General features: G+C 39.0%; 1 protein-coding gene across 2 annotated transcripts; it reads right to left on the reverse strand.

The window, feature by feature from the left end:
- Window positions 1-949: 949 nt before the first annotated feature.
- On the reverse strand, window positions 950-10,669 carry LOC144640625 (TNF receptor-associated factor 6-like). 2 transcript variants are annotated; one of them, XM_078499719.1, is made up of 8 exons: window positions 10,487-10,669; window positions 5,707-5,766; window positions 4,806-4,907; window positions 4,543-4,707; window positions 3,041-3,115; window positions 2,667-2,744; window positions 1,348-2,166; window positions 950-1,305 (listed from the first exon to the last, which is right to left on the reverse strand). In XM_078499719.1, exons 1-7 carry the CDS (start codon window positions 10,658-10,660, stop codon window positions 1,354-1,356), a joined length of 1,467 nt encoding a protein of 488 aa, XP_078355845.1. In that variant the 5' UTR covers window positions 10,661-10,669; the 3' UTR covers window positions 950-1,305; window positions 1,348-1,353. The 2 variants fall into 2 exon arrangements, with proteins under 2 accessions (XP_078355845.1, XP_078355844.1); XM_078499718.1 differs by having other exon boundaries at window positions 950-2,166.

The raw sequence follows: 10,669 nt of genomic DNA on the forward strand, positions 1-10,669 counted from the left end.
CTTTAAGGTTAAACTTGCTGAATGAAAGCCTTTAGAAATTCACTAAAGTTTCTTCCGGCGTTGTGTTTGTTATATTTCTTTCGTTTTGGACGGGCATATTGACACGTGTTTTACGAAGTTCACGTTTGACATATTTTCGTAAAGCAAGCGCAGGCCCGGCGCTACAAAATGCCGCGTTTGTCTGTCTGTATAAATATCGACGCATTGTCTGCGTCGTATTTGTTTTTCTTGGGCTTGTTTAGTTATTTAATTTTACGTACCCAAATAGTATAAACATGTATAAAAACGAATTTCAATGCAGAATTTACCTTCGTCAACACCACTTGAAACAGAGAGGGAGACTAAATAGTGATAAGCGATACTGTCGATGCAAGAATTTGTGTCAAACAGTTGCCAGGTCTGATATGGGGGTGGAGGGGTCCAGAATCTACAGACCCTCGCCCTGGATCCGCCACTGCTCCCGCGATTAGTCAAAATATGCATATCAATGACGCAATACGACTGGGACGTCGAACTAAAATACGAAATTATTAAGAATAACTTCAGCCTCGTCCCCAGGCCAATCTGCGCTATGTGAGTGTAATCGAGCCCCTCATACCCACCCCCCCCCCCTACCCTACGGGCCTGATTTATTTCCCGAAAATCATCCATCTTTTTCTCCCGCGCAGTGGTTAAACTTGTCACGTGACGCGATACCCGGGGATGCCGTCTTTTGATTTTGCAACAAGGTACATTTAGAATGGGAGGTGATTTTATGTAACTAATTCCAACCATGCAGTTTAAAAGGGATCATAGATTTGATATTCTTTTTTTTTCTTTTATCTTTTTACTTGGGCATTGAAAGAATAGACATCAACAAAAGATTTTTTTTTTGCTTATTGATGTATTTATTTATTATTTCATTTCGAAACACCGTGCATTTTGTATGTGCTTGGGGTTCCTATCATGCCACCCAAAATCGACTTGAGCCACTTGTGTTAACCATAATTGTTACAGCATAATCTCTATTCTTAATTCAGCAATATCTTTCACAATAATAACGAAACAATTCTGGAATGGAATTTAATTAACATGATCGAAAAAGTTCTGTTCCTTTGTTTGGCAAAAAAATTGTCCTTGGTTTCATTCAAATAAAAGTTACAGTATTTCAAGTGTCAGTCGTATCAATCTAACCCAATTTTTTTATCCTCATCGAAAGAAATCTCGATTTCTGGAAAAGTCTGACGCCTTCCTATGTAACATTTGTATCGTTAAATTATGATCTAAGCCTTACTGTTCCTTTGGCGATTTGGTCTTTGTCTCAGTCTTCGTCACGAAAAGGTGCGAGCCTGAAAATTTTAAATCAACTGCAGATCACGGGCCGATCTCGACCTGAAGAAACAGAGTGTCATCCACAAGGTAACGCCTTGAGCAAAGTTTCTCGAGAGTTATAAACTTGGGAAACCCGTACCCAGTACTGCTCTCTTCCTGTGTAGGCCTTGCAAAGAATTCTGGTATAAAGCACAAGGTAACATTTTCTCGTTTGACTGGATCTTCCTGTTGATCAATCAATGTAAACTTCAATTTCTTTTTGAAAGGCCAGGGTAATATAGCGTCATATTCACCTTTCATTACAAAAATGAACACCGATAGGTGAGTGTTCTTGCCAGACCCATCGCCATTAGGATAAAGCTTCACTTTCAACTTGAATCCATTAGCTCCTGTTCTATCTGTGTAGAATGGAGCACTATCATATACACTTTTTCCTCCAGCCCTCGCTTGTCTCAAAATGCTACTAAAGGTGTCAATCTTCCAAACAAATGGTTTATCAAATTTTTCCACTTGTTTACTTGTTGTCTCGAGTTTCTCTTGCGTTTTACTTAACTTTACTTCAGTGTTTTTAAATTTCCTTTCAAGTGTGTCGAGTTTCTCTAACAGTTTCTTTGTCGTCTTTTCTGTTTTATTCAACTGAACCTGTGCTTCATTTAATTTTACTTCTGTGACATTTAACTTGACCTCTGTAATATTTAGCTTAAGCTTTGTGTTATTCAACTTGGCTTCTGTGTTATTTAACTTCACTTCTGTTTTATTTAACTTAGCTTCTGTGTTATTTAACTTAACGCAAGCTAAGTCAAGATGGAGTCTTGTGGCAGACTGAAGGTGGGACTCTACCTGTTTTCGCTGAACCTGCAAGAAAAGATGAGCTTACTTAAGTCACGGTATTTAAGGTAATTCTATTAATTTTATTTTCGGGCTAGGTCTGGGTATTTTAGGTAATTCTATTAATTTTATTTTCGTAACTTAAGAGCTCTAAATTTCAAATTGGTCTTTTATTGGCAAAATCACGGCTACTTAACAAACAAGGATGATTTTCGAGCATTGTAAACGAAACTTTCATACAAACTGAGATAAACTTGAAAAATGTCGGGCCGTCACGTTTTTCAAGTTACTGTAACCCGAACGCAATCCTTGTTAATCTTCTCAAATTTTTCCCATCCATGCTCCTTTTTGGCCTTTGTGTTTTTCTTTTTAGTTCTTCTACAATTTCAAGCCGTTACTGTGATATTTCAGTTAATTCTATGACCAGTTGCGTGACATAGCCCCTTTAGTTTATAGGTCCATATTATTGGCACTTATTACTTCAAGTAACAACCGAAATTCCTTTACTTTAATATAAGTATACACACCTTTGTTTCACAGCCCGTCTGCTCATAAGGACAGGAGATTATGGTCAATGGACAGGTGTTTTCGGTGTGATTTGGAATCTGAAAGAAATATTGATACTCAGTGCTGTAATGAACGAACAGCCAGGCAGAACAAAACAAACGTGCTAGGAAATCTTTGTATGCATGCAACATTGCCTGCATCCCATGGTTATAATAAAAGTAAATCTTCTGAAAGACCATTTTACACACAACCCGACAGGAGGGGGGGGGGGGGGCTTATTTGAAGCTGGGTGCTAATTTGAGCATTTACGGTATGTCAATTCCAGGGTGGGTCTGGATTGTACTTTAGATCACTGGTGGAAGCCAGATGAACAGATGGAAATCAAAAGCCTTACCATTTCCCTGTGGAATAAACCACCACAACTGTTGGGACAGGTTACTAGAAACTTTCTGCACTGTTCAATATGATCCTACAAGAAAAAATGTACCGTAAACTACCATGTTTAGTTTTAAGACATGATTAAAAAACGTGTTACGCTTTGACCGTTAATTTTCTTCCTCATCTCTCTAGACCCTCATGTCTCCCTTTATTTTTTGGCTGTTCTCACAAAATGTAGTGGTTTCCATCATTATGTATTTACATCCCAACGCATAAAAGGCCAGGAAGCAGGTGAGAACTCTGGAAACAAATAACTTCTTCGGTAACGTTTTGACCCTTAACAGGAAATGCATGTGATGAATATTTTTGAATGCAGTGCTAAGGTGCAAAAGACAAAATGCTTTCTTTGGACAAAATGAAGTTATGACCAAATTAACCAGTAGCAAAAAAATCAATCAAGCAATTAATAGACAGGACTTTCTATGGATTTACAGTCACAATATTTTTATCGACCCACAAGGGATGTTGGGAAAACAATAGAAAAGCTTGTAAATCAGAGCTTTACATCAGGCGAGTGATAAACAAGCTTTTCAAGGGTAATCTCCAACATCCCAAGTGGGTTTAAAATTTGTGCCTTTAAACCCATAGAAAGTCCTGTATATTGCTTTCCAAATGACTTAATGGAGAAAAATAATTATTGTCAAAAAGAAATTTATATTTTTAATTTCGTGATCAACTTGCTTATTCTCAACACATCCATGGGATGATAGCTGGTATCATTTCTATTATTCAGCTTTTGAGAAGTGCAATTTAATTAACATCTGAGTGTATTTGAAGCCCCTCTCAAATGTTAACACAAACAAGCAGTTTCATGGTAGGGTTTGGTCTAAAATGATAGGGTATCGATTTTATGGTCAGGTCTGAAATAGGGTACATGTAAGTGGCATATTTTGGCTATGGGGTTTCAGGAAGCATGCTGCACCCCCCCCCCCCCAATTTTGGGCAAGAACCCCCCTGGAACACATGCAGAGTAATGCAGTAATGCACACAAGCAGAGCATCATTTATAGGCAAATAAGAAATAAAGTGGACTTTTTATGTTTGGTAACACATCTCCACAAAACAACAACAAGTAAGTAAAAGCATAAAGTTGTCTTGTTTCCTTGTTCATAAGTTTTCATGATTTACCATCTGTGGCCGGGGGGAGTATAAGAGAGGGGGTGCTTATTAAAAAATGAACTTATGAACTTCAGCCCAAACAGAGAGACGCAGGCTTAAAACAGGAGAGGGCCTTTGTGGTTTTTACACCTGTACAGCCAGTATTTGCAATTGACTTAGTGGTCTCTAAACCAATCAAACAAAGGGAAAATAACCCCAATGATAGTCATAATTGCAGATAATAATTGATAGGTGAAAAACAAAATGCACTTCAACATCAAGAGTACAATGTAAAATATTTCAAAAGCTACAATCATTAGGTCCTAATGATCCTAAGGATTCTTAGCTAATGTAAGCTTACCTTCATCTTGCAATCTGGGTGTGGCTCATTGCAGTGATCACATTCAAGGATTCTCCACTGACACGTGATGGTCGCATGTTCCTCAAGATCTTTCCTTTGCACAGTCACGTGACAGTTTTCATTGGTGCAGGGGACAAGTTTGAAAAGGCATGATGCCAAGTGAATCTGTTACACAAATAAAATGTGCTTCAGCCACATGTTTATTTTGGCACCTTACTATCTTTTTTAAGAACAATACATCAGTGTATGTTTCAGTTTTTTACCTCCTTGTTTCTCAGTTCATCAGTCCAGTCACAACCTTCACTTGGACATTTGATGGCAAAAGAAAGAATTTTCCTTTCTGTTGCTTTGTCAGGAAATACATCCTAAAATACAGTGAACAGAAACACATACAATATAAAGTGATGGAGGATAACTTGGATGGAAAAAGGTACAAACACTTCAAATAGTTAGACGTATTCTTGAATTTGTTTCCAATATTCTCTACCTGGGTTAATGAATGGTTTATTGGCAAAATTTAAAAAATATATATATTTCAGTCTTTTTAAAATAAAGTAACTAAATTTCGTGGATAAACTGCATACCGTAGAATTCCGGTTATAAGCCCTGGGCTTATACAACTTTGTAAGGGGTTTTGGGTGGGCTTATAAGCAGAGGAACTTATATCCTTGTTCAGTACTGTCATCCGGCAGAGGGGGGCTTATATTCAGGGGGGCTTATAATCGGATTTATTTTTTTGTTTCCAGGTAGATGGGCCTATAACCGGGAGATCTTTTAAGTGTGTGTGTGTGTGTGTGTGGGGGGCTTATAACCGGAATTTTACGGTATCTACTCTGTACATAAATTATTATAATGATTATGCAAAAAAAATAATTCATAATGCTTGCCTCTTAATATTTGGTTAGTACATTTATCATAAATAACACCCTACAGCCTTGTTTACATCATCCTATACAAATGGATGTGTCTGACATGTGTGTTCAGCTAGTTTATGTGAGCTGGTCCGAAAAAACATATGGCCCTACAATTCATATAGTGTGCAACAAGCAGAATATTCACCATTATATATTTTCATGCAACTGTCTAAACAAAACCCAGCTGGCTCAATAAACGTGGTATCGTCAATAAAAATTAATACTTTTTGACTGAGATAGTGTTATTTACCCGATCTTTATCCAGCTCCCTCCTCTCTGCAGGACAATTGTAAGGATCACCATGATCTTCCTGCCTGTTAAAAAGTGTGATAAAAAAATAAAGAGGTTTAAAAGCTTTCCAGGCCACCATGGTATTTATTAAACTATTTTGCATTCAACTTTTGATTTGCATTGAAGAGTTTATAAATTACAGTCTATCAAAATTTATGATTTCTTTATTCAACTTCTTATAAATTTTAATAAGTAGTTCAGTGGCAGATCCAGACCTTCAGGGAAAGTGGGGGACTTGATCATTAGCGGCTACTAATTTTAGCGATTTTAGCGAGTTGGGCAAAAATCGCTAAATTTAGTACTCGCTAAAATTTTTATCGGTCAAATTTAATACTCGTTAAATTTAAATTCCCCCTCCCATTTGACTTTAAATTGCTGTAGGGAAGTCCACTTAAATTTTTTTTTAAAAATAGATGCCAGTGACTTAGTTCTTTCTGGCAATGCAAATACTCCTTCAATTTCAAGTGAGTTTGTTCTTTTACTGAACATTTATTTCCATCTTAGAGTGATTTTATTTAACCCGTGAAACAATATCTACCAGTTTGTGCATAATAGTCGAATGGAAGCAAAAGAAAACAATGGAATTTGTGTGTATTAGTATCTAAAAGTGTAATATCTATTTCACGGGTTAACTGAAATCACTCTAGCTATATGTTCATTAAAAACTGGTTTATTCAATATCACTAACTTTTTAAATTTATTGGAAAATCACTAAATTAAATAGTCGCTAAATCTTGCTTTGAAAAAATTGCTAAAATTAGTAGTCGCTAAAAATAGTAACCTTAAGGTAAGATGGGGGCCCGCTCTCAAAAATTATTTTTCTTGGCACTTCAGGCCTCACTTGAAGACAATTTTTCTTCTAAAGATTTTAACTGAGGGAATATGAGGATCTGTTCTGTTAAAATGTAAGAAAGAACTCTGGACCTGCCCAACCTTGCCGTTATGATTACTAGGCATTGTCTAATGTTGAAGTCTGATTAGGGATGAGGGGGATGGGAGGTGGGCTGTGGTGGTCGGTGATTGGAAGCTTGCCTTGCCAGTGACCGCTGCAGTATATAGCAAGGTCATTTGTACCACATTTTTGAATATTTCCTTGAAATGTTTCATTTAAATTTAAAGTTGTATTTCAAGGCATTTCAGTAGTAGAGTAAACCCCTGTACCCCCTTAGGTTCTTTGTGATCATGCAGTTACTTTTGTGGGTTTCGTTTGTGAACGGCGTGGTTTCGTCTCATTCCTTCCACGTGCTATACACGCATTCTGCCCTCGTGTCTCACGTGTGCCAATGTGCATATGATTTTAGGCGGTACTGTAGGTGCATCTGTTTAAGATATTTTCAGGGCCTTTTGTAATGACAATTTTACCTACCCTTTTCTATACTTTTTTCTAACTCGTGAAATCCCTACCCTTTTCTATGTCTCCAGCGTGAAGAAGGTGCCCCTTTTGAGCAGAGCCTCCCCATATAGTCCATTGTAGGGAGTACCCTTAAAGGAGCTACATCACGGACAACACATCATGAAAAGAAACTGGCAAGTTTTTTTCAAGTTTATCGTTCGTAATCTGTATTAATTTTCGTCAGTCAAAAACCATCCTTGGTTATTTTTGCATTTTTACTACTCCTCTGTTGTTTTTCTACATTACAAAACTACAGTATTATTTTGAGGGTTTTCTTCAATTTGGACGAAATCAGAAAAGTGACGTAAAATATCGTGCTATTGCTCCTTATAGGGCACAGATTTGGTGGCAGCAGAGTGAAGGGGAGAAAAACAGTTGTGGGCAGCAAATTATTCAACACTAAGAAAACACTGCAGAAAGTTTGGGGCAAATAAACTTAATTGAAAACAAGTAAAAAAAAATAACCCCCTGGGAGGGAAGGGTGGGTAAAACAATCAAGGATAGACCGCAAATGACCTTTGAAACATAAAGGATTACAATATTGACCCAGCAGAAACTTGACACTAACAAGAGCCATGACCAATAAACAAAGGGGGGGGAGGGGGTGTCACTAATCAAAAGCTTTCACAAAGACAAAAACACCAAAAAAAGTACTTAGGTACATGTAACCCCCAATAAATCTGGCATGGCCAGTCCACAGGCAAAAAAAAACATAAACTGGATCCCTCCACCAACCCCCACTCTAGGATCAGTAATGTGCAGCTTTAACCCCGGCCGAGTTTACCCGGGTTCATACCAGGACGAGTCATACTGGCACGAGTTTACCATGGTTGCTGCACCATGCAGAGCTAGAATCTAATAATGGTACAAAATCTAGCAAAAGTATGCATCAAGCCAAGTTTACCGTACCGCCAGAGCTTATCCCGGTTTCTGTTGCATGGAGCAACTAGGAGTATTTCTATTTCCCCCTGGAGAGGATGCTAGTCCATCGCACGGTTATCCCCCGGCATTATTTAAACACCTGGGTAAAGAGTAAAGTGTCTTGCCCAAGAAAACAATGCTGTGGCCCTAGCCAAAGTTCTAAGGGCCATTCCATTTAAAACCCACCCCCTCTTTTTGACAAGGTAAGTCAAAATCTATCCCCTAAGAAAAAAAATCAAAGTGCCGACTAATGCCCCTCTCAGAAAAAAAAAAATAGAATTTTCTTAACCCCATCAGAAAAAAACCAACTTTTCCCCTAACCCGTTCAGAAATATTTGAAAGATCAAAATATGATATACCGACAGAGCTACCCCTTAAGAAGTGACTTTCAAAACTCCTTCAGACCACTTGATCTGGAGTCCAGCAGCAGCGCACTCACTATTTAGGCACCGCGCCTCCTGCTGGGTTGGGCAATTTCGATAATTAAAAATAATGCAAAGGAAAATTGGAAAAAAGATCATGCATCAAAAAAATTATTACTTTCCGACTGGTTTCGTGTTGAGTCATGACTCTCCAGTCTCTTGTAATCCTGCAGGGACCGGGATACCGTAAAATTCCGGTTATAAGCCCTGGGCTTATACAACTTCGCAGGGGTTTTGAGTGGGCGTATAAGCAGAGGGGCTTATATCCGGGAGGGCTTATACGCGGAATTATAGAAAAAAACGTTTCGGAACAAGCTACGGGAGTGTTGATCGAAATACGTTTCAAAAGTTAAAAACTCATAATAAAGCAACATTTAGCCCTGTTCAGTACTGTCAACTGGCAGAGGGGAGCTGATATCCAGGGGGGGGGGGGGGGTTATAATCGGATGTATTTTTTTTCGTTTTTAGGTATATATATTATGGGCCTATAACCGGGGGGCTTAAGCGGAGGGGCTTATAACCGGAATTTTACGGTATATGACCACAGGGAGCCGATACAAGCGGTGTGACTGTTTGTATGTTCAAAATACATATAAAGAAATGTATGGGGGTTGTGAAAGGGTCTTATTATCGTTGACTTATTTCGAGTAATGTCTATTTTTAAGCTCAAAATAAACGTAAACCTACCTCAACTGTTGTATTTTGTCATTTCTGGGGCTCAAAATGGCGAATTTGGGCGATTTGGAGGGTTTTGCGTTGACTGTTGCTTCACGTAATAAGAAGAGAACAAGGGTGGAAAGCTCGATTTCGACCGTTCCAGCGCCAAGCCGATTTTCACCCAGAAATCGGAATCGCCTGGCTTCCTGATCAAACACCAGGTAAACTGAAAGGTTGAAGCTTCTTCTCGGCGCTTTCAATCAAAGATCCATTCAAACTCCAAGCGCTAACCGCCGAATAATTTTCGAGAAATGCAGCTTTCGAAGCGACCAGAAACCGTGGACGTGATATAGTGTTCCAGTGAGCAACCGTCACGCTGTTTGCTCTGCGCTGATTGGATAATGGTAAACAATGCCAGAGGAAACAGCGTGACTGGAACGCTAAATCACGTCCCCGGTTTCTGGTCGCTTCGAAAGCTGCATTTCTCGAAAATTATTCGGCGGTTAGCGCTTGGATTTTGAATGGATATTCAATTGAAAGCGCCAAGAAAAAGCTTTAACCTTCAGTTTACCTGGTGTTTGATCAGGAAGCCTGGCGATTCCGATTTCTGGGTGAAAATCGGCTTGGCGCTGGAGCGGTCGAAATCGAGCTTTCCACCCTTGTTCTCTTCTTATTACGTGAAGCAACAGTCAACGCAAAACCCTCCAAATCGCCCAAATTCGCCATTTTGAGCCCCAGAAACGACAAAATACAACAGTTGAGGTAGGTTTACGTTTATTTTAAGCTTAAACATAGACATCACTCGAAATAAGTCAACGATAATAAGACCCTTTCAAAATCCCCATACATTTCTTTATATGTATTTCGAACATGCGAACAGTACAGTCACGCCGCTTGTATGGGCGCCCTGTGATATGACCTTACCACTTTTCATCATTTGTAGGCTTACTTTAGACTGCAGTTTTCCCTGTAGTGTACATTTCACCTTTTACCTGTATTTTGGCCTCAGTCTGCAGTCTGTACTCTGCGATGTACACGATCGTGTTTTAACTTCGTACAACTATAAAGCTAACTTGAAATGAATGAACCGTACCTTCTAAAAGGTATCCGGACAACTCGCCCCCTAGAAAATTCGCCCCAGACAACTCGCCCCCAGTCGTAAGACAATATCATTTGTCCCCGACTTGTGTTTTGGTAAAAGAAAGTGAAAACCTGAATATTTCTCGTTCTTAAAGCGTGTGCAAAGAGAGACAACTTAAGCAAACTGTTCGTTAGCAAAACGACTCGAAGGCAAAATTGGGGGCGAGTTGTCTGGGGCTAGTTGTCTGGGGGGCGAGTTGTCTGACATTCCTTCTAAAATGTTCCTCCAGGCAATCGTTACAAAATCTGTGGCCGCATCTCGTTTGAACAGGCTCCTTAAGCGGCAAATGACAAATTAAACATTGAAAATCTTCCTCAACTGCATTCACAAACTCCTCATCATAACCTGAAGGCAGCTGATTCCTTGCAGCGTCCGCCATTATTGCGCT

Source organism: Oculina patagonica, unplaced genomic scaffold (assembly GCF_052425735.1).
Source record: "Oculina patagonica isolate OP01 unplaced genomic scaffold, crgOcupat unplaced39, whole genome shotgun sequence".
Classification (NCBI taxonomy): Eukaryota; Metazoa; Cnidaria; class Anthozoa; order Scleractinia; family Oculinidae; genus Oculina; species Oculina patagonica.

Coding starts and splice junctions, on each gene's coding strand:
- LOC144640625 (XM_078499719.1), bottom strand. CDS start 10,660: ATGGCGGACGCTGCAAGGAATCAGCTGCCTTCAGGTTATGATGAGGAG. Junction 5,767..10,486: donor AGGAACATTTTAGAAGGAAT/GTCAGACAACTC, acceptor TTTAACAGGCAG/GAAGATCATGGTGATCCTTA. Junction 4,908..5,706: donor GGGAGCTGGATAAAGATCGG/GTAAATAACACT, acceptor ACTGTATTTTAG/GATGTATTTCCTGACAAAGC.